A 23,123-nucleotide genomic window follows, 5' to 3' on the forward strand; every position below is an offset into this window, starting at 1 on the left:
ATTCTGAACCCTGTGGCTGAAAAAAAGAGAAGTGTTGTTTAGAAATGTATTTTATGCTGGGTATTGTGACACTCATTTGTTCCATTATTTAACATACAGTCTTACAGACTCATTCTGAAAGCTCATCAGATCTTAAAAGTTGAGCCTGGTTAGCAGTGTTCCCTTTAGCATTTTCCAGCCTTGAGCAGGTTGAAATTTCTTATGTGCAATATTGAGGTTGTGTGTGCACCACCAGTACAAACAAAAAACCTAGTTGTAAACAGAGGTGAAAGTAAGCGGGTGCACCTGAGTGCACAGCTCTTCAAGAGCTGGCTGAGCTGCAGCAAAAGCCAATAGGGAGCTTTTTAAAGAGCTGGCAGGGCCCCAGGTCACAAAAGAACAGTAGCTGTAAGCAATTTTAAGTTACTTTCATGCTGGGTATATTTTAAATATATATACATTAATTTATAGATATGGAAGAGGAAAAATATTAAACAAGGGATAATTAAGAAGGCGCAATGCTTAAGATGTTGGGTACATGTATTATCATCCTGTCGAACTCAAGCTAGTAAACACCAAAATGGGGCATTCTGAAAACAGCTATAAATAAATCTAGGGGATGGCAATTAAGTATAAAAATATACACCAAATAGCCACAACACACAAAAAAAATCTGTTTAAATAATTCTCTTCTTTCTTACCTTAAGTCATTAACATCTATGTAAACTTTGTTTGAAATGTAATCATGCAAATGTCATGAGCTAAGCTTTTTGCTTCAGTATTCATTCACTAATGCCTGAATCCTTATCTATTAAAACAGCCAAAATGCTTTACAATAGAAAAAACACCAATATAAGTGAAGTCAGATCCTGCATTAAGTTCTGCTAATGCAGACTCCCTCAGCCCTCCTTATTTCTCTGCTCTGGAACTGTTTCTCCAAACAAACTAAATTTTAGCCCAGGTTTTCTAACAACTCAACATGACCAAACTTACATTATTTATCTTTCACGCCTGATAGCAGGTGAAAAATATTTTGGTTTAGAACTGCAGAGGGTTCACTTTTGCATTTGTTCTATAAGTCTAACAGTGAAAAACAGCAGGGTGTTACATTACCCCTACCCCCCAAACCATGGCATATTTTTCCTGTCATATTTCAGATCTTGTAATTATGTCACTGTTATGGCATATGCACACTCGTCCTGTGGGGGGCAGGTATCAAGGGGTGTGAACACCGCCACTTTGGCTGCCTATTGGCCTGAGTCAGTAATGTAGCCCTTTGTCCACAGGGCAGAATGGCCCAATGGCCAGAGTCAGTAACCACAGCCCTCAGGTGCAGGGCAGCACAGCCTAATGGCTAGGGTCTAAGGGGATTGAGGTAGCAGCCCTGGTAGGAGGGCCAAGGCCCACCCTACTCCATCAGGCCCTTACCCAGGGCCCTGTCAGTGGGCGAGTGATCCACCACTCAGCAGGGAATCTCCCTACAACGTGGTGAGCTCACTTGGGTTGGAGATACCACTCACACACCCTCCTTGGGTCACTTCCTCTCAGATCCAGCATTGGGGTGATCTAGTTCCACAGGTTTCCGGGTTGTCTGGTTCCACAGCACCAGTCTCCCCCTGAGGTTCCACTGACTCAACATGTTCTCCCTGGTCTCCGGCTCCTGTCATCTAGGTCTCTGGGTAGGTTACCTCTGGTGCTCCTGCAGCAGGTCCTTCCTCTCCAGCAGCCAGCCCAGACTGTGCAGAGCTGCTCCCTTTGATACTGCTCCAGCACTTGGAGCATGCTCAGTCTGGGTAGAGGGGTAGGACCTCCTCTGCCCACAGCATTTTAAGCTAGAGTAAGCTCCCTCTGAGAGTAACGAGACAATGGAGTTTCCCCAGCATCCCATCTCCCATGTAGCCACCTGCCGCAGCCTGCCAGCGTAACCCACCTGAAATGTTGGCACCTTGGAGAGAGCCCCCCTATGTCTTTGCCTGCACTGGAAACTGTGGGCTGCTATACTGAGAGAGAGCACAGATGGGGGTCAGGACTTCGCAAACAAACTCCCCTCCTCACTAATGGCAGCACTCACTCACCCCTTATTCCCCCCACCTCCCCCAGGAAATCTGCTCCCCAGCCCAGCCCAGCCCAGCCCAGGGCAGGAGGTGAGAGCTGGGTTTCTCACAACAGGCAGCAGCAGTAATCAGAATAGTCTCTCTCCTCTAGCTTCCCATTGCTACAGCCTAGCTGGGAGACAGGAAGCCCCAAACTTTCCTCCCCCCCTGCCTCCCAGCCACTCCCTCCCTCGTTCCTCGTGCCCCGTCCCTATTGGCTGGGCTTAAATTCATGTGGCTTAAGTGATCTTTTTTCCCCAGTCATACTGTTATGCAAACAATGCTATGTAAATGTTCAGGAGTGACTAAAATGAATGTGCAAATGATAGCACAAAACTTAGAATACAGTCCTGTGCGGGGATGGGGGTAGAGGGGGCGTCTATGTCCCAATCAATGTATTTTGCATGTGCAAAGGGAAAGCTGCCTTTCGGAATGTAAACAAAGCATACCTTTTTCCAAATGTTTTAACTGACAGAATCAATCTTTGTAAGTTTAAAGTAAAGACAAAGACTTCAAAGATGCAATAATTGCAGTAATTACTTATAGTATTTCTAAAAGTCAGAGAAACTATTCAGGAGGATGGGAGTTTTTCCTTTTTGAATGAGCTGATTAGGATGAGGTTATATTAAACTAAGCAAACCCACATGGAAGTGATGAATTCCAGAGAGTTTACCAAACATTTGAGTATTTAATTGTTTAGGGGGGTTACTGCATGTAGTAGATTTACACACAGATTGCAGTGCGTAAGGTTCTCAGCTTAACATAACTGCCACCTCTGCACTTTTCAACAGCAAGTTCACATGTCAATACAGGTTGAAATGCTCTTAACTAGGACTCTCTGGTCCGCCAACCTCTGTGGTCTGGGTGGACCATGGATGTTCCAGGACCAGAGAGTCTCAGGGAAGAGCTAGCGCCTGGGAGCCCTGCAGGCTGACAGGGCAGTGGGAGCCCCATGTGCAGTAGCAGGGCTGCCCAGTAGAGCAGTGGGAGGCTGGTGCGCAAAGGCAGCGGAGCTGCCAGGCACAGCTGCTGGAGCCTCGTGCCTGCAGAGGTGAGGGGGCTTCCCAGCAGGGCAGCGGGGGCCACTGACGGGGGGGAGGCAGCCGGGAGGCCAGCAGTGGGGCCAGGGCTAGAGGGGGCTGGTGGCAGGAGGGTCGGAAATGACTTCCCTGGTCCAGCAAAATCCTTCATCTGGGACTGGTCAGGTCTCGAGGGTGCTGGACCAGGAAGATCCAATTAAATAAAGGTTGCATCTTTAATATGTGTGAGTGAGCACATATACATGCACTTGCTTACAGCAATATCTTCTTGCTTCATAAATATTAAAGGCCAAATTCTCTTCAGTTACACTGATGTAAACCTGGAATAATGTCAGTGAGGTGGCATAAGAACCTACATTGAACAGAATGCACTCTTATTCACTACTATTGCACATGATTTATACTGATAGAACTGAGATCAGACTCTGGCCTAAATAATTAAATTTGCATGAATAGAAAAGAAAAGCAGCATGTGGAAGATATAAATGGAAATATCTATGTTATTGGCTCTCACATAATAAACTGGCAGTTCTCACTGAGGTAACTGTATTTTATTTGCAAAGTACACTCGGGAATTTTTTAAAGGTAATTACACATTTTCCTCCATTTCCCCAGATTTCCAGAGAACAGTACAAATAGCAACAGAAACAAGGAGAACCAGGTTTCAATACTCTCTACAATCATGATTTTTTAAAGGCTCAAGAGCTACAAGCTTATTTGAGCCAGTGTCAAAAGAAAGAGGAATACATTTCAGCAAAGGAAGAAGCAGGCAGTCAAAATTAGTTGTATAAGAATAACCAACAAAAGACAGCACTGAGAACAACTAGATAAATAATTGTAAATGATTAGATATGTATTCTTAGAGGCAGTGTATTAAAATGCTGCTGACTCAGAAAAAGAACGATAGCTAGGGAGAATTTTCTGAACTCTTGCCATTTTAAAAGGCTCATTTTCCAGTATGAAAGTCTATCTGTAGCTTTTCCTGAATAGAAAACATCACACCTACTGTTTTTCAGATATGCCACAGAGACTGGCTTATCTTCAAGAAAATATAGTCTACCACTTGCATGGTGCAAAAAGCAATGTGAGGCTGCAATATGATGCAGTATTTCTCCCCACCCAGCTGTCAGATTCAGAGACAGAGATCAGCTGACTCATAAAGGCTACTGGAAAAACAGGTCATTTATCTAGTAAGAAATTTACAGAGGGAAAAGGAGGGTTCTTGCAAATGAGATCTATAGCTGGGGCCAAAAACTCAAACTACTGTACATTTTAAATCTCTTTCTCTCTCCATGATCCCTTGTCAAATTGTGCAAGCCAGTGTAACTATTCTGCTGCTAATCATGTTCCTACCACAAATGGGGGGACAGACAGCTCACCTTTTAAATGCCTTGCTTGCCTTTTTAGGCTCCCTTTTTGCCTTGCCACGAGGAGAGGAGCATTAGAGGACACATCTCTCCTTTCACCCTAGACCAGTGTGAGAATGGACTTGTAAGGCAGGTAAAGGCAATACAATCAGGTGATCATGAATCAAGTGCTAGGACAGTATCTCAAAGGGTCCGACCCTTTTCAGGCAATGGGAGTATTGCCAGGGCTTGAAAGGAGACAATGGAAGAAAGAAGGATTAACACTGCCATAGAACAATCCCCATATTATCTTGGCCTTGGAGGCTCTGGATATGTCTACACTACAATGTTATTTCAAACTATCTAATTTTGAAATAGTTATTTCAAAATAATGCATCTACACACAAAATACATTTTGAAATAGCTTTTTGCTAGTTTGAAATAGCACATCCACACTGATTGGACACTGAATCACATTTAAGGCCAGCCGGAACTGGTTCCTGCAGGGCCTCAGGTCAGAAGTTACCTTGTGGCTAGGGCGGCCAGCAGGGCACCCTGGGAAGTGCTGGAGGCCCCCTATTTCGAGATAAGAGTCTACACAATGCTTATTTCGAAATAGTAATTTTGAAATTGGTGCTATTCCTCGTGGAATGAGGTTTACCAATTTCGAAATAAGCCCTCTGCTATTTTGAATTAATTTCGACATAGTAGTTGGCTTGTGTAGACGCTTGGAAAGTTATTTCAAAATAACTTTGCTGTGTAGACATTCCCTCTGGGATCTACTACAAGCCATTAGCCCACTAGATAATTTGTTGTTAACTGAGACTTTAAGTAGATCATGAGTTAAAAAGGTAAGCCATGTAGGCTGTCATTGCACTAATGAATCTGGGATGGTGTCGTAGTACGATCCGTGCATTACAGATTAATTAGCAAATGCATTTAACATTGCTATTTCCATTTCTCTATATAACACTGAATTGGAAAAAAGCCAAAAGGAATGTGAATGGGGCAGTCTAAAGTCAAAGGGGCAAAATACATTATAATTTAAGCAACTGAGTCCAAATTCACCTCAGTGCTAAAGATTTTAGAGAGAACAGCTGGATAGCAACAGCACCCTAGCTTTTTACCATTAAACCTGAATTAAAATCCCAGAGCAAGTTGCAGCCTACACTCCATATGCCAACATCATGGAAACACTACAATTAAAGAGTGGCACGTTCTCCTGAGAAAGAGACGAAGATTGAAAGAGCAGGGGGTGTTGCAGGTTATTTCTGAAGTGCATTGTCCTGCATGGAAAGCACCATGAAAGACTTCCTGCTTGCACTCTGCCTGGGCACATTCTTTGATAACCTAAAGTCCTGATCTAGCCTTAAGCAAATATCATTGTAATATCAGGTCCTAATCATCAGAAGCCGTAAATCTTTACAAATATAAACAAAGACACATTTTGTGGGTTTTTATTTTAAAAATCTTCAAGTATTTTTCCCTTTAAAAAGAATTAAAATCATGTCAGCACAAATTCATGACCCTATAATAATAAGCTAGTGTATGCCTGATTTGAAGGAGGAAATTCTGCAGGGAGTGGGGGTTCTAAATGTTTCATGTATTTGTAACTTCTAAAAATATGGAAGTTGTAAAAGCACTAGCTGTTTGTGTGCAAATACAGTTGTTTAGCCAGGTTTTTTGAATCTCTGCTCTGATTCTCAAATCACATCACAGCTATGCAAATCAGGAATAAATACAGTGAAGTCAGTGATTACATTGGTATAATATATATTTAGGTGAAAGGTGAGTTAAATGCCATGTTATTCACTACTGAAGTAGTAAAAGCCTCTGTATTGGTAAAAATATTTTTGGGTCTTTTTTTTTTAAAATTATGCTTAGATACTCAATAAACCAGACAGCCTCTGAATTAGAATTTAGACACTTTATAAAATACAAACTGAGGGTATGTCTACACACAATTTTTATTTTGGGAGAAGGATGCAAATAGAAGACGCTCATCTGGTATGTACCCATGTCTACATGCGGCCGAATTTCAAAATAAACCCCTATTTTGAAAGACCCCTTATTCCTCCTACAATGAGATTTAAAGGGGTCTTTTGAAATAAGGGTTTATTTTGAAATTCGGACACGTGTAGACATGGGTAAATACCGGAAAAGAGTCTTCTGAAAAAACCCCCAGAGGAAGTAAGCAAATGCGCAGTGCTATTTGCATCCTTCTCCCAAAATAAAAATTGTGTGTAGACATAGCCTGAGAGTCCAAGTCCTTTTTTGTTTTTTGTCTTATACAAAGATTCCCTTGCCTCCAATGAGACTACATGTTTCAGGACAGTCATAAGAATTACAATTTAAAAATAAGATATTTCCTGAATTAGCTCACTTTCAAACACTGTGAAATGGAAAAAAACCCTTCAAAGTATTTTGTGACTTTTTGTCATTGTTTTATCCATCTCTGATTGTGCCAGAAATGAAGAATGTGGCTCACAGCAGAAACATTTTTCACTATAGTGAACTGTAATGTCAAATTAAAATGTTTTAGATTTGGTTCCAGGCGAGCCCCAAAAAATCAGCGATCATTGAGAAAGAACTTTCATGGTCCTTTGTGCTACTCCTTGTCATTGGAGCTTTCACTGAATCAAGTTACTGGTGAGGTAACATAAAATAGTTTTTCTTACGTTCAGGGAAAGGATGATGTTTTAGTATCACAGTGACAGTCTAAACACATGATCTTCATTTGCTTACAGTCCTATGCAATTGCCATAGCTGAAGTAATTCTGGGTTATATTTACCTGTAATTCATCACATTGCTTCCATTGACAGCATGTGAAAACAAAGTTAAAGGCTCCTAAATTCCAGATAACTGTCCTGATATGTCTGCCCTTCTGTATAAATATATTTGAGGATATTCTTTAGCATAATGCCTCCTATGACATTAACCAAGTTCATCAATGCAGTACATACAATTTCAAACCTTGTAGTTCTATAAACTATACCTACTTACGCCCACTGGATACATATAATACGGATGTAGTGGAAACATCCCCCACCCCAATCACTAGGTTCAAAAAGTTCTTATTTCTGTGACATTGTTTCATAGAATATGAAGGTTGGCAGACTTCAAAGTCTTCTCCTGGTTTTTAGATGAAAAATTCATTGTGAGATTGAAGAAAGAAGATTAAGAACCACAAGCATTGTTTGATAATTCAAGGATGCCAAACCCTTCCAAAAGGCCACAGGAAACAGACCATATTGTAGCCAATAAACAGCTGAGTTCACGGATATTCAGATGGGACTGGTGAATTCTCCAGAGGAATAGCAGTACATTCTCTCATATCAGTATCCCAGTCACTGGGTGGGAGCATGGTATCATTAGGCTCACATGGACAGCAGCTGACTCCTCCCATCCGACTGCTTGGCAGATACTGGAGGGAAGCACGGAAGTTTAACAACAGCACAATTAGACGATAAAGTTGTAACATCACAATTAAGATATTCTTAGCTGTGAAAAACACCAGCATCTGATTGATTACTTTAAAATAGCTCATCAGTATCAAGCGTAAAACAAGGAAAGGGCCATCTTGTATGAAAAGGCTGATTCCAATGTTCCACAGGTCTGCGCTGTATCGGCAAAGCAGTAAAGTCGGGACTCTCTTAGATGACACAGACAGTTTGCAGCCAATATGTTGCACTGTAAATAAAAGGCATTGTGTTAACCTAGCCCTCTGATGTCTAGACGTAAAAGGCTAAATGGGCAACTCAGATGCAGAGTGGATTAATAGCGCACTTAACTAAACAAAGTATGCCAGGGCTTAACTCTTAAGAACGTGCTTACAATTTTGCTGAATAGAGCCTGAAAATAGGCAGTATCATTCTGTCTTTGTCCACATCATAGATCCACCATAAAAATTTGGTATGACCACAACCCTCCTTTTAGAGTGGCACATAGCTCACACAGGAAATGTCGCAGGTCAAGATTGGGGTTACTAGAAGGAAAATATGTACAGAGCTTATAAACAGTAATGACTTTATTCACTGCTATCTATTTATTGTTTATGGGTGCTAAGTCACATGGGAATATTCAGACTTGTATGCTAAGTCTCCTTTAACCAGATGAAAACATCCCCCTAGGTAACTTAAAATGCTTGCAGTGATATTGCACTTGCATAGAGTGGTCTGTATTTTTGACAGAATACATTGTTAGCAGTCTATAGATCTGCAGCTCTTCATGTGACACATCTTAAAAGCTCCTACATCCATTTGTAGCATCTAGAGGTTACAATGAAACATTAAAAGATGGAAATATTCCCTCAACATTAATATTTTTAAAAGTCTAATGTCCTTTCTGAGACAATGTCTCAAGAAAAATTCCCAGAAGAAACAACTAATGAAGTCATATCATGAATTTTATATAAAAACCTTTGAAAATAATTCCCTCTTGACCTGTTCGTACACCCTAGCTGCAGCTGAACTGTAAACTCTCTGGAAAGAGGGGTCAGAATAAATGCAACTGATATAGGGAGATGTTGGTTACACCTCTTTGCCCCAGCAAAGCCCCCTCTGTGAGAGGATAAAAACACTCCAAGGCAGGACTTGTGATGTTTTTTGCTTCCTGCTTTCCTTGTCCACACCGAGAATAAGCAACTTAATATCCTTATGGTCTCCAGAGCAGCTCTATGACCAGCCACTGAGTGGGGGAAAAGAGTGATCATACTCTTTTCTCAGCAAACAGCACCTGCTTTATGGGCTGTGCTGGTCTCATGCTGAGGAAAGGACGCTGCATCTCAGATGCTTGTTGCCCTGGTCTAGCCCAGTGGGAGCCAGCCTAGGGCCAGGAATGTCTCTAACCCCAGGGTTTATAGTTAAAAATGACACAAGCCCAGCAGGTGCCCCTGCTTGACACATCCATAGTAATTCAAGTTTCCTGCAAATGAGCAGTGTATACTAAAGAGACTGCAGTTCAGCTTGAGATAAGTCTTCCTTCAAAAGAGAGCATGTTGATTTTCCTATTCTGATGCTGAGCTTCCTTGAAATAATTCAGCATTGTTTCTGGGATTTGACTTGCTGTCCCAAAGCCCTCGGGATTGTCTTGGATGGTGAGATTTATTTTTGTTCACATAGCACTGTCAGTGTGCCCAAGCCTGAGACACGCTCATCTCATTCCTTTCCTCATCTACTTGCTGATACTGACCTGCAAGATCGAGTGGAAACTGCAACATACTCCAGGTCCATACACCAAGAATCGCATACACAAGAATGTGGTTATGCCTAAAAACAAACAAAAGTGAGTGAGTAATGAAATGAGTCCCAGAGTATGGAGAACACTACTACTTTTAAAAGGAGTTGGAGATCAACATCACAGCTAGTGGGCACATGTGTCATTCCAACAGAATTATCGGATACTTGGGCCAGCTCCTTGTGGGAATCCCTACAGCTGGTTTACATTTCCCCCCTGCGTGAGCTAGGTGATTTAGACCAAACCTCAGAGTTAATATTCAAGAGTTATCAGAGTATGGGAATGACTTCTGAGGTTCAACAAGGAAAAGATGCCCTACCCTTGTGGTGATTTCATATCTTCATTGAGCTTGAACCATCTTTGTTATGTAGGGAGACCCTTCCCTGCTGTTAAATATGTTCTGTTACAGATACAGTTTGGTTGAATAATGAAATTGACATTTTCCGGGGGGAAAGTATCACATTCAGTTTCCCATTATTTGTAGGGGGTCACATTCTTTATGATAATTCAGATAACTAAATAGCTCTGAAAACATTTCTAAATCACTCTGGTGATTATTCATCTGAAAAATTCACATTGGAAGTACATTGCTTCCTATTCCCTTGATTTAAAACTTTGTCATCCATGCAGGGAGCAGAAACAATATCAGGTAACTGAACATGCAACGTCGATAATGTATAGCCACAGCAAACTGTTTGCAAACAATTCAGTCTAAAAAGCACCTGACTTACAAGAAAATCAAGAGTAGCTTGTGAACAAATCACTAACCAAAGGAGAGGATCTGTTTGTAATACATAGTTGTACTAGCTCTAATTGTATGTATTGCAAACTCGGTGTGTTAGTTCCTCCATTTTCTTGGTTCTATGAATCCTTTCCTTGTGGTGGATGTAACATGTCCATTATGAATAACTTCCTCTGAAGCTGATGGGAGCTACTTTGACCTTCAGGGAGGGACAGAAGAGGACAGAAAGTCCTAGACAGGAGCCATCTCTGATATTTCTGAATGATACAGTTGCAACAGTTCCAAATCCACACACAATTCAAAACATGAAATGGAACAAGACGTTCAGTATAACCTGTGATACAAATGATGTATTTCAGCAAATATTACTTACCTTACATTTTCTACTTCCAAGGTCTCACTAGTGAATTCAAGTATGTCCGCTGCAGTTCCCACGAACATAAGCAGCAGCTGTGACAACTGATCACGAGTGATTTCACCACCAATGGGAAGAAGCCATCTCCCTATTATTAATAGCAGCAGAAAAGTCTGATGGAGTCCCAGTGTCCATATGGTCTCACACACTGTCGAGAGCTGGGAGACAAAAACTCTAGCCTATTGCAAAGACCAGAACAACAACAAAAACAATGTAACTATAGAAAAATGAGATGTTCTAGTTATAATAACTATCTCCACTAAATGCACCTTCAGTTTCTGATCATACTAGTTCTGTCTTGAAGCAGAATTAAAGTCAAATGTTTCATGTTGCTGGTTTGGCAACATGAATTTATCTATTGATTTCTCTCCTTTTCTCCCTTTCTCTCATTGATCACTTACAGTTGAGCAAATGTAACAGTTAGCTCCAAAATTATTGAACTGAATTTTGTCATTCTTGAGGAGGAAAGAAATTCCCTCAGACTTAGACCAATCCTGGCAACAATATTTAGAGCACATATACCATCTACACTAATGGCTTTTTATAAATGATTATTTGAATCCCACCATTTTGCAACAATATCCTGTGGGAGAGATTCACTATATAGACCCAAATAGTTCTGTCTTATCTCTGTGCTCCTACTTCTTATCAAGTCTATACACTGGTACCCCACCGACTCAATTATATGATGATCTGCTCCCTCATTTTTGTGCGTGCTCTCTTTCAATTGATTGAAGTCTTCTCTGTTGCTGATATTCTTCCATATTTGTTCAGCTTCATTACTGCAATACTACAATAAACAAGAACATACATTGAGAAAACACTGTGGGGCTGGAGGAGAATTCTTGGATTTTCACCCAGCAACTTCATCCTAAACAGACAACCCCTTCCTCCTCTTCCTACATGTTACCCTCCCATTTCCCATTCCTGTTGCCGTAGCCGTACTTGCAGTACACTCTGGCAGCAAACTGCAATGTGGCACTTGCTCCCCTGGTTTCAACTAGTCCACAATAGGTGTCACTCCTGAAGCCCAGTCTTCGGTGATGGTGTGCAGCGAACTCCAAGCTAACCAGCTCTGTGGGTCTACCTATTCATGTAATTAAAATGCTGTGTCATGCTAGCATTTGCAGTGCACTGAGTTTTACTTCGGCAGTTTGTCTGACTTGCTGGATCGGAAAATAGAATATGAGTGTAGGACCCAGATATTGCAAGAGAGTTCTGGTAGAACAGTACCTACAACCACTGTGACCCCTCCTCCTCTTCCCCCCCGTACCATTGCATACCATAAGACATTTTCTTTTTATGCATCAGAAATCTCCAATATTATTTAGAAAAGGAAGAGGTTTCAGTGCGGCTGCCATTTTATCTTCAGGGTGATGAGTTCTGTGGCTCTATGATTATCAGCAGTGCCATCTCACTAGTTCATTTACTTCATAATTCACCGAAGTTTTCAGGAAGTAGCTAGGAAGTCACTAAGGGTACGTCTAGATTACAGGCTTTTGTCGACAGAAGTTTTGTCGACAGATACTGTCGACAAAGCTTCCGTAGACAAAGAGCGTCTAGACTACATTCAGTTCTGTCGACAAAGCAAGCTGCTTTGTCGACATGGCAGTGTAGACACAAAGGACAGTTTAGATGCAATAACGCCTTCTGTAGACAGAACTCTGTCTACAAAAGGCGTTATTCCTCGTAAAATGAGGTTTACCAGCGTCGACAAAACTGCTGAGTTCTGTCGACATTATGTCGACAGAACTCAGCGGTAGTGTAGACGCAGGTTTAGTTTTGTCGACAAAAGTCCACTTTTGTCGACAAAACCCTGTAGTCTAGACACACCCTAAGGGTATGTCTACACTACCCTCCTAGTTCGAACTAGGAGGGTAATGTAGGCATACCGCACTTGCAAATGAAGCCCGGGATTTGAATTTCCCGGGCTTCATTTGCATAAGCGGGGAGCCGCCATTTTTAAAACCCCGCTGGTTCGAACCCCGTGCAGCGCGGCTACACGGGGCACAAACTAGGTAGTTCGAACTAGGCTTCCTAGGGGAGCTGCACGGGGTTCGAACCAGCGGGGTTTTAAAAATGGCGGCTCCCCGCTTATGCAAATGAAGCCCGGGAAATTCAAATCCCGGGCTTCATTTGCAAGTGCAGTATGCCTACATTACCCCGCTCGTTCGAACTAGGAGGGTAGTGTAGACATACCCTAAGTTACTAGGCAGTTTCATAAAACAGAGTACTGTCTATTCTATATTTCTGTATTTGGCATGTAGTGTTGAATTTTCCAGCAATTGTCATTATGTTTTAGTAGGGTCAAATATGTCTGATATAGGATTTGCATATATGTAGTAGGTTTGAATGTCTAAGGTTCAGTTCTGCATATTAGCACCACTTTATACCTGGAGTAATCGATGCCTGTTCCTTCAGATTTTTACCTGAATAAGTCAGAAGAAGTTGGCCCCATTTTCTGTAGTTTCATTTTGCAATACATCATTGAAATGCCACAAATATGACAATTTACAACCTAGTTTGATACAACATATGGCCATCTTCCATGCAAGGGTTCAAAACCCAGTATTATCTTGGATAGCTGATATCTAGATGTCTGAAATGGGTAAAAAAAAACCCTTTTTTACTGAATTAGAAAAGTCCATTGAGTATGTAGAAAATTATCTGTTCACGGATGGTGAAATTCTCCCTTTGTTTGGGGGGCTAACATAGCATTCTCCAGTTTGAAGATTTAAGGGGAAGATAGCTCTATTGCTAGGGTGAATTTAATTCTAGAAATGAACTCAACATCAATGGTACCAATGATATGATAGGGAAACATTTGTAACTTTTTGGTTTTACTTCATAAATGCACCTCTGCAGCTCTCTGTAATATACCAATAATGGCTCCAAAAATATCCACTCAAATTCCTTTTGATTAAAAGGTAAACCAGACTAAAGGTTGACAACTGTGTTCAATCTGAAGACAGATGGCAAGGAGTCCTGTGGCATCTTATAGACTAACCGAAGTGTTGGAGATACCTGATGAAGTGGGTCTTTGCCCACGAAAGCTTATGCTCCAACACTTCAGTTAGTCTATAAGGTGCCACAGGACTCCTCGCCGCTTTTGCAGATTCAAACTAACACGGCTACCCCTCTGATACTGAAGACATGTGTGACCTATGCATATAAAGGGAGCTATTTTTAAGGTCCCTTTTCTTATCTGGGGACCTGTCTGTGATTATTCTGGTTGTTTCATTTTTACTTCCACAAGATTCCTCATAGGAAGAAAAATAGCTCTTTTTTTTTCTGGCAAGTGGCTATTTATTTCTAACTTCCAAGGAAACTCCTGGTGTAGTTGGTGAAATGTCAGGACTAATTAAGAAAAAGTGGCATGAGCTGCTGTGTTATCTCCTTAGAGCAGAAAAGCACCATTTGCACTCTCTTTGAGTACATACAGCTCTGAGAGGATGTAATGAAGACAAAAACCCATGAAGTCACTGAACTTCAGTAAATAAATGCTCATTGCGTGGGGCTGCTGTTACTTAATAAACTACTATCATGCAGGGAGCAGATATTCAATGACTTATTATTATCCCTGGAGTAGATTGGAAGATATGCTTTTAAAAATCTATTTTTCTAACAATCCCTAAGGTTCTCATTTCATTCTATTCAAAAACAAAGCTAAGTAGAAAATCAAACTCCTCATTTATTGAAGACTTTGATCCCATCCTATTTCTGCCAGATGATGTATCTTAGGCTGCGTCTCAACAGCACCCTTCTGTTGGAATAAGCTACGCAATTTGTGCTACGAGTCTAAATCGAAAGAGCTTATTTTGAAATTTGGCATAAGGATTACAGTGACACCAGAATAACGTTCATGCTATTTTGGGAAATAGCGGGTGCTTTTAAAGGTGCAGCATTACTATTTCAGGATACTTTTGGTATCCCTAAAAAACAACACAGTCTAGACGTACCCTCAGTTTTCCAGCATGTTCATTTCATCACTGTAGGAGTTAAGAATAGGATTCACAAAAGCACCTGGGCAATTTTAATGGAAGTTAGGTGCCTGGGTAAGAATCCCCCCCCCCCCACTGTTTAATTTTTCTGCACTAATCAAAACGGAAACTGTGGTTTAGATGCGTTTTTTCCGACAACGGGGCGATTTTTTGAAAGATCCTGTACTCCTCAGTTTCAGTTTTGAAACTTCACCATGGTTTCAGTTTCGAAATGGCGCTTGTTTGAAACAGCGCCAGAATGCAATTATGCAAATGAAGCATGGAATATTTAAATCCCCACTTCATTTGCACTTCCGATGTGTCTAATTTACATCCCTCTGCCGACAGAGGGGTGTAGTTTAGACACATCCTCAGACTCCACATTCCCCCTTTACTTAGAATGGAGCATAAGTGATGCATCTCAGGTACCACTGTGCAATAACTGCGGACAAATGCTAACTTTGACCTGTCACTGCTGTAAACAGAGCCCCTTTCCCAATAATCTGGACATTCAGAAAAAAGCAGATGCTTATTGCTTTTGTGAGTACATGAATCTTAATGACAAAAGCTCTTAGGTTAGCTGTTCGGGTTATTTGTGTAGAGGTAGGGTTGAAGGGAGTTTTTCACAGGGAGAGGGTTGAACATAAAAGAGAGGGGAAAGAACCATGGAGGTTTTGTATCTTATGAGAAGGAAGGCAGACAGAGGTATTTCCATAGACATGAATACAATGTGGTTAAATGAGAAGACTGCGACTTTATTTAAAGTTATCGCCTAACTGGGTGCACATCTGAATTAGCCCCACTGACCAGTCCGTATCTGATACAGGAGCCTGACCGTTAAGAGTAGCCCAGCAACCTCCCATAAATATGACATGCACCACTGTAGGTGGGACAGGCCCAGAACCCAGACCCAGACACAGGTATGAAGTTATGAGAGGATAAACAGCAGCCATGCAGATATAGTGAGGGAAAATGGGGAGGAAAAGGAGAGGTAGCATGTGGAACACTGCCTCAGCTGTTTCCAGTTGAGAAAAGGCCTCCCTCTCCCCACACTAGAAAGTATCTTAGCTGTCCTGGCACCATCAAAGCTGTGGACTGGCAAGCAAGGCAAGAACTGTCATATTGGGGCAGGGGTGAGGAAATACAGGACATGAATGCAAAAGCAGCTTATTCTGTCAGCATCTCTCTTCCTATTTGTGAAGCCATTTGTGTTTTAATGTGAGCCTTTCTTCCTCAGAGCCAGACTTCTCCTTCTGGAGAATTCTGCCCTGCTGGGCTCTCCTTATTGTATCCTGGACTAGATGTGAGCAACTCATGGACAACTCTATGTGCTAATACGTTCATGTAGTCTGAATACTGATTCAGTCCAGTTACATTCACCCTTCTTCTGGTTCAGTTCTCTGTGAACATTTATGAAACTGGTGTTCACAAAGAAGTTTGGGGAAGAGCTGTTAATTTTACAAAGTGCATACGAACATGAATGGGAGCACTGATATTTACCCAGCCCATATATCCACTATATAAGTGCAATTATTTAGTGGAAATATGACATGAGAAAATTGAATGTAAAGTCTGGCAGGCAGTGAGTAAATCTGGCTTATATCTTTAGAATCATAGAATCATAGAGCTGGAAGAGACCTCAGGAGGTCATCAAATCCAGCCCCCTGCCCAAGGCAGAACCAATCCCAACTAAATCAACCCAGCCAGGGATTTGTCAAGTCGAGACTTAAAAACCTCTAGGGATGGAGATTCCACCACCTCCCTAGATAACCCATTCCAGTGCTTCATCACCCTCCTAGGGAAATAGTTTTTCCTAATATCCAACCTAGACCTCTCCCACTGTAACGTGAGACTATTGCTCCTTGTTCTGCCAACCATCACTACTGCGAAGAGCCTCTCTCCATCCTCTTTGGAACCTCTATTCAGGAAGTTGAAGGCTGCTATCAAATCCCCCCTCGCTCTTCTCTTCTGCAGACTAAACAAACCCAAAACCCTCAGTCTCTCCTCATAGGTCATGCACTCCAACACCCTAATCATTTTGGTTGCCCTCCACTGGACCCTCTCCAATACGTCCACATCCTTTCAAAAGTGGGGGGCCCAGAACTGGACACAATATTCCAGATGTGGCCTCACCAAAGCCATATAAAGGAGAATAATCATTTCTCTGGATTTGCTGGCAATGGTCCTCCTAGTGCACTCTAATATGCCATTAGCCTTTTTGGCTTCAAGGGCACACTGTTGACTCATATCCAGCTTCTCATCCACTGGAATCCCCAGTTTTCTGAAGAACTGCAACTTAGCCAGTCAGTCCCCAGCTTGTAACAATGCTTCGGATTCTTCCGTCCCAAGTGTGGGACTCTGCACTTGTCCTTGTTGAACCTCATCAGATTTCTTTTGGCCCAATCCTCTAATCTGTCCAGGTCACTCTGGACCCTATCCCTCCCCTCCAGCGTATCTACCACTCCTCTTAGCTTACTGGCATCTGCAAACTTGCTGAGGGTGCAATCCATCCTCTCATCCAGGTCATTAATAAAGACGTTGAACAAAAACAGTCCAAGAACAGATCCCTGGGGCACTCCACTAGAAACCGACCACCAACCTAACATTGAGCCATTGATCACTACCCATCGGGCCTGGCAGTCTAGCTAGCTTTCTATCCACCTTACAGTCCATTTATACAATCCATATTCCCTTAACTTGCTGGCAAGAATACTGTGGAGGACCGTATCAAAAGCTTTGCTAAAGTCAAGGTATATCACATCCACTGACTTTCCCATATCCACAGAGCCAGTTACCTCATCGTAGAAGCTAATCAGATTGGCCAGGCACAACTTGCCCTTCGTGAATCCATGTTGACTATTCCTGATCACTTTCCCTTCTTCCAAGTGCTTCAAAATGGATTCCTTGAGGATACCCCCCATGATTTCTCCAGGGACTGAGGTGAGGCTGACTGGTCTGTAGTTCCCTGGATTGTCCTTCTTCGCTTTCTTAAAGATGGGCACTACATTTGCCTTTTTCTAATCAATCAGGATCTCTCCTGATCTCCACGAGTTTTCAAATATAATAGTCAAAGGCTCTGCAATGGCATTTGCCAACTCCCTCAGTACCCTCGGATGCATTAAATCCGGGCCCATGGATTTGTGTATGTTTAGTTTTTCTAAATAGTCTCTAACTTGTTCTTTCCCCACCAAAGGCTGTCCACCTCCTTCCCATACTGTGTTGCCTAGTACGTTTGTCTGGGAGCTGACCTTGTCTGTGAAGACAGAGGCAAAAAAACATTGAGTACTTCAGCTTTTCCCACACCATCTGGCACTAGGTTGCCACCCTCATCCAGTAAGGGCCCCACAACCTCTCTGATCACCCTCTTTTTGCTAACATGCCTCTAGAAACCCTTTTTGTTATCCTTCACATCCCTTGCTAGCTGCAATTCCAGTTGTGCTTTCGCCTTCCTGATAACTCCCCAGCATTCTCGAGCAATATATTTATACTCCTCCCTAGTAATCTGTCCAAGTTTCCACTTCTTGTAAGCTTCCTTTTTGTGTTTAAGCTCACCAAGGATGTCCCTGGTAAGACAATCTGGTCGCCTAGCATATTTGCTTTTCCTGCTGCTCATTGGGATGGTTTCTTCCTGTGCCTTTAATAAGGCTTCTTTAAAATACTGCCAGCTCTCCTGGACTCCTTTCCCCCTCATGTAAGCATCCCAGGGAATCCTGCCCATCAGTTCTCTGAGGGAGTCAAAGTCTGCTCTTCTGAAGTCCAGGGTGTGTATTTTGCTACTCTCCTTTCTTCCTTTGGTCAGGATCCTGAAATCTACCATCTCATGATCACTGCTTCCTAGGTTCCCACCTCTACTTCCCCTACTAGTTGTGAGCAGCAGATCAAGCTGTACATGGCCCCTGGTCGGTTCCTTCAGCACTTGTACCAAGAAGTTATCCCCAACATTCTTCAAACACTTCCTGGATTGTCTGTGTACTGCTGTATTGGTCTCCCAACAGATGTCAGGGTGATTAAAGTCACCCATGAGAACCTGGGCCTGCAATTTGGAAACTTTTCTCAGTTGTCCAAAGAAAGCCTCGTCTACCTCATCCACCTGATCCAGTGTTCAACAGCAGACACTAACCATAACATCACCCCTGTTGCTTCCACCTCTAAACCCATAGACTCTCAACAGTGTTTTCTCCCTCTAAATACTGGAGCTCTGAGCAATCATACTGCTCTCTTACATACAGTGCAACTCCTCCTCCTTTTCTCCTCCGCCTGTTCTTCTTGAACAATTTATACCCTTCCATGACAGTGCTCCAGTCATGCGAGTCATCCCACCAAGTCTCAGTTATTCCAATCAAATCATAGTTCTTTGACTGGGCCAGGGCTTCTAATTCTAATTGTGTCCCAGGTTTCTCACATTTGTGTACAAACACCTTAGATAACCAGTTGATCGCCCTAGCTTCTTTCTGTGTTCATAACTCTGAGGTTCTACTATATTTATAAACATCAGGGCTACGTCTACACTGGCCCCTTTTCCGGAAGGGGCATGTAAATTTCACTAGTCGTCGTAGGGAAATCCGCGGGGGATTTAAATATCCCCCGCGGCATTTAAATAAAAATGTCCGCCGCTTTTTTCCGGCTTTTAAAAAAGCCGGAAAAGAGCGTCTAGACTGGCCCCGATCCTCCGGAAAAAGTGCCCTTTTCCGGAGGCTCTTATTCCTACTTTGAATAAGAGCCTCCGGAAAAGGGCACTTTTTCCGGAGGATCGGGGCCAGTCTAGACGCTCTTTTCCGGCTTTTTTAAAAGCCGGAAAAAAGCGGTGGACATTTTTATTTAAATGCCGCGGGGGATATTTAAATCCCCCGCGGATTTCCCTACGATGACTAGTGAAATTTACATGCCCCTTCCGGAAAAGGGGCCAGTGTAGACGTAGCCTAAGGGTGCATCTAGACTGCAGGGTTTTTTCGGAAAAAACAAACAAGCAAAAAGAACCCACCACACTTCACCTACGTCCACACTGCAATCACATTCTTTTGAAAGAAAATTGAAAGAAAACAGGGGGTTTTCCAACATTGGTAAACCTCATTCTACAAGGAAGAATACCTTTTCTGAAAGAGCTCTTTCGAAAAAGGGTGTGTGTGGATGTGGAAGAGGGAGTTCTTTCAAAAAAAGAGGCCTCCAGGAAAAAGCACAGGTGCCCTGATGGACACTCTGTCCAAACTAATCACAGCTCTATAGTTCCTGTCTCCTGCCAGCTCTTAAAGCTGCAGGCACCATCCACAAGCCTTGTGGCAGGAAGCTGGCCCTGGAGCAGCACCCTGACCGCACGGCTCTCCCTGCCACAGGACTGCTGACTCATGGCACAGCCACACGCCCCCCGAGACTCCCCTGGCCCTTCCAGGGAGCAGCACCAGGGGTTCTAGGACTCACCCAGAGGTACCAAATACTTGGTACCATCCTGGACCAAGCCAGAGATCCTGTCCCTTCTGGAGCTGTGGGGGGAGGAGGAGGCCTTGAAGGATCTCAGCTCCAAGTGCAGAAATGTGGACCTTTATGGGTGCATGGCTGAAGGTCTGGCCCAGAGGGGACACCACCCCCACACCCACGACCAAGTCTGGAGCAATGTCAAGACGCTCCAGCAAGGGTATGCCCAGGCCAGAGAGTGCAGCTCTCGCCCCAGGGCAGGACCCCACTCCTGCCCGTACTATAGGGAGCTGCACCAGATCCTGGGTGGTGGTGAAGCCCTTTCCCCACCCGTACTGGTGGACTCGGGCATGGCGATACCAGTGCTCACCAGGCCGGAGCTCCTGGAGGAGGAGGAGGAGTACTATGACCAACAGCTGCAGGAGGAGGAGAACACTGGCTGCAGCATCACCCTCAGCCTGGAGCTGGTACACCAGGCCCTAGAGATCTCTCAGGCATCATCTGACACTGGGTAGGAATCACCAGGGGAGTGCTCTCAGTTTGTCACACACACAGGGTGGGGGAGGCAGGCGCACAGAGGATGGGGCGCGATCCTTGCTCAGTATGCTCGGCCTGGACGTGTAGCTGTCTGTGCACGTGCAATCACATGCAGTGGCAGTGTTCACCACATGGTCTCAGGAGCCAGCCCTGGAACACACATGGGCTGCTGCTCACAAGCTGGGGGGAAGCCCCACACATGTCTGACCCCTAGGAGGGATGTCTTCCCCCCCTCCAGCCACTGCCGGAAGCAGCTTGGGCACAAGGGTGCATGCACGACCCCACACAGACCGAGGAGTTGGCACATAGCATATGGCCATGCCTGCACATGAGAGGCACCACCCACTCCCACAGACAGCACTGCCAGGTGCAGGTGTGTGTGTTTGGGCCACAGGAGGGCCAGGATGCTCCTGGCTCCTCTCCTGTCCATGCGATCCCACTGTGGCCAGACACTTCCCTGGCCTGTTTGTCCAAGTGGGGGAGCAGGCAGGATGGTCCCCTGGGCACCTTGGAGCTCCTATGAGGCCAGGCGTGCTGCTCTCAGGACATCACTGTCCCCTGTCACAGTGTCTGCATGGATGAATGACCACCTCTCCCTCTTGTCCTCCACAGCTGGACCAGCTGTCGCTTAGGGGCGATCCACACCATCACTGGCAGCCGACCAAAGCCGGGGGAGCTGCAAGCACTGGAGGGTCCACCAGGACCTCATGTGAGAGCCCATTGCAGTCCTGTGAGACATGCACCAGACCCTGGCCCAAAAGATCTGCGATGATGCCGAGTGGCGCAATTGCATGTAGGACCAGCTTGTGCAGCAGGGCGAAAACATGTGTGCCACCATCCGGGAAGTGATGGCACACCTGGGTCCTGTTCCCACTCCCGCTCTCCCTGCCCCTGTTCCTCCCAATTCTGCTTGGCCCACCCCGGCTCCCCCTGCCACCCCACTGCAGCCCCCCCTCGTGCCCACCTCTGTGTTGTCCCATGCCCCACCCTACCCCAAATTCGTTAAGGTCCCCGGACCCAAGATGGCACTTCCACCTGCACCATGCACCACTCCCAGCCCTGAGCCCCTCTCCTCTCTCCCCCACCCAGGTTCTCAGCCCCCCTCTGCCCCAGTTTCTTTTATTATAAAAAACAAAATACAAAGCTTTTGCTAAAACCAAAACATTAATTTAATTTATTTATTTATTAGTTGCACAGGAAAGGGGGAAAGAGGGGTCGTGGTGGGAAATGTGTATGAGGGGCAAGGCACAAGCCCCCATTGAGGAGGCCCTGGGGAGCGTCTCTGGGCTCCTTCAGAGAACCTCTCCCTCAGGGCCTCCCAGGCGCACACTGCCAACTGATGGGCCTGGCAGATGGCAGCTGTCCGAAGGCCCTTCCCTCGCAGCCAGTCTTGGCTCCCCACCCTGGGAAGAAGGCTTCCCCTTTGCGCTCCACAATGCTGTGGAGAACACAACATGCCATGACCACTTTGAGGATGTTGTGATCACCCACATCTAGGCGAGTCAGGAGGCACCTGAACCTGGCTTTGAGGCACCTGAAGGCACATTCAACCTGCATGCAGGCCCAGTTTAGGTGCATGTTGAATTGTTCTCTGGTGGACCTTTGGTCTGACCCAGTACGGCCGTTCTTATGTTCTTATGTTCTCGAGGTCCCTTCCAGTCCTATTATTCTATGATTCTATGATTGAGTAGATGTGGAGTACGTGGGAGCGCTCTGTGATCCTGATTCAAAGATTTAATCATGTGCTTAAAGTTAAGCATATAGTTAAGTCTTTCTCTTTTCAGCAATGAATTTAAACACATGCTAATTTGGCTTGTTCAACTGGGATATCAAGCTTTAAAAAGAAAACAGGAATGTCTGACAGCTGTGTTTTTACAAATTATAATTTGTCACTTTTCAACCTAATTAATTAACTGATTTTACTGACTGTAATTCTTTATTTAATACAATTCAATCTTACTTTATACTATAATCCTGTTAAAAACTACATCTCAAAATGTTTTACAATACCAGGCACTCACTCTCAGTTACCCCCCAGATCTTCCTGGGTGTCACTGAGGAGTCCATCCTTGAAATGTAAAGGTGTCGTAACCCTTGTGAATAACAAGAGATATGTCTACACGACAAAGTTAATTCGAACTAACAGCCGTTAGTTCGAATTAACTTTCATAGGTGCCACACATACAAACCGCTAGTTTGAACTTAAATCGAACTAATGGAGCGCTTAATTCGAACTAAGTAAACCTCATTCTACGAGGACTAACGCCTAGTTCAAATTAATTAGTTCGAATTAAGGGCTGTGTAGCCACTTAATTCGAACTAGTGGGAGGCTAGCCCTTCCCAGCT

General features: G+C 43.8%; 1 protein-coding gene across 2 annotated transcripts in view; it reads right to left on the bottom strand.

Annotated features, from left to right (window-relative positions):
- Positions 1-3,641: 3,641 nt before the first annotated feature.
- The window catches only part of TMEM26 (transmembrane protein 26), a 34,235-nt gene continuing 14,753 nt past the window's right edge, over positions 3,642-23,123 (bottom strand). Inside the window, exons 3-6 of one of the 2 annotated variants that reach the window (XM_075934878.1) lie at positions 11,525-11,641; positions 10,810-11,009; positions 9,650-9,726; positions 3,642-8,149 (exon numbers count right to left, since the gene is read on the bottom strand). In XM_075934878.1, coding sequence (XP_075790993.1) covers positions 7,734-8,149; positions 9,650-9,726; positions 10,810-11,009; positions 11,525-11,641 — 810 coding nt within the window. In that variant the 3' untranslated portion in view covers positions 3,642-7,733. Of the gene's footprint in view, positions 8,150-9,649; positions 9,727-10,809; positions 11,031-11,524; positions 11,642-23,123 lie in introns of both variants that reach the window. The other variant, XM_075934877.1, reaches the window with a different exon arrangement.

This window comes from Pelodiscus sinensis, chromosome 8, assembly GCF_049634645.1.
Source record: "Pelodiscus sinensis isolate JC-2024 chromosome 8, ASM4963464v1, whole genome shotgun sequence".
Classification (NCBI taxonomy): domain Eukaryota; kingdom Metazoa; phylum Chordata; order Testudines; family Trionychidae; genus Pelodiscus; species Pelodiscus sinensis.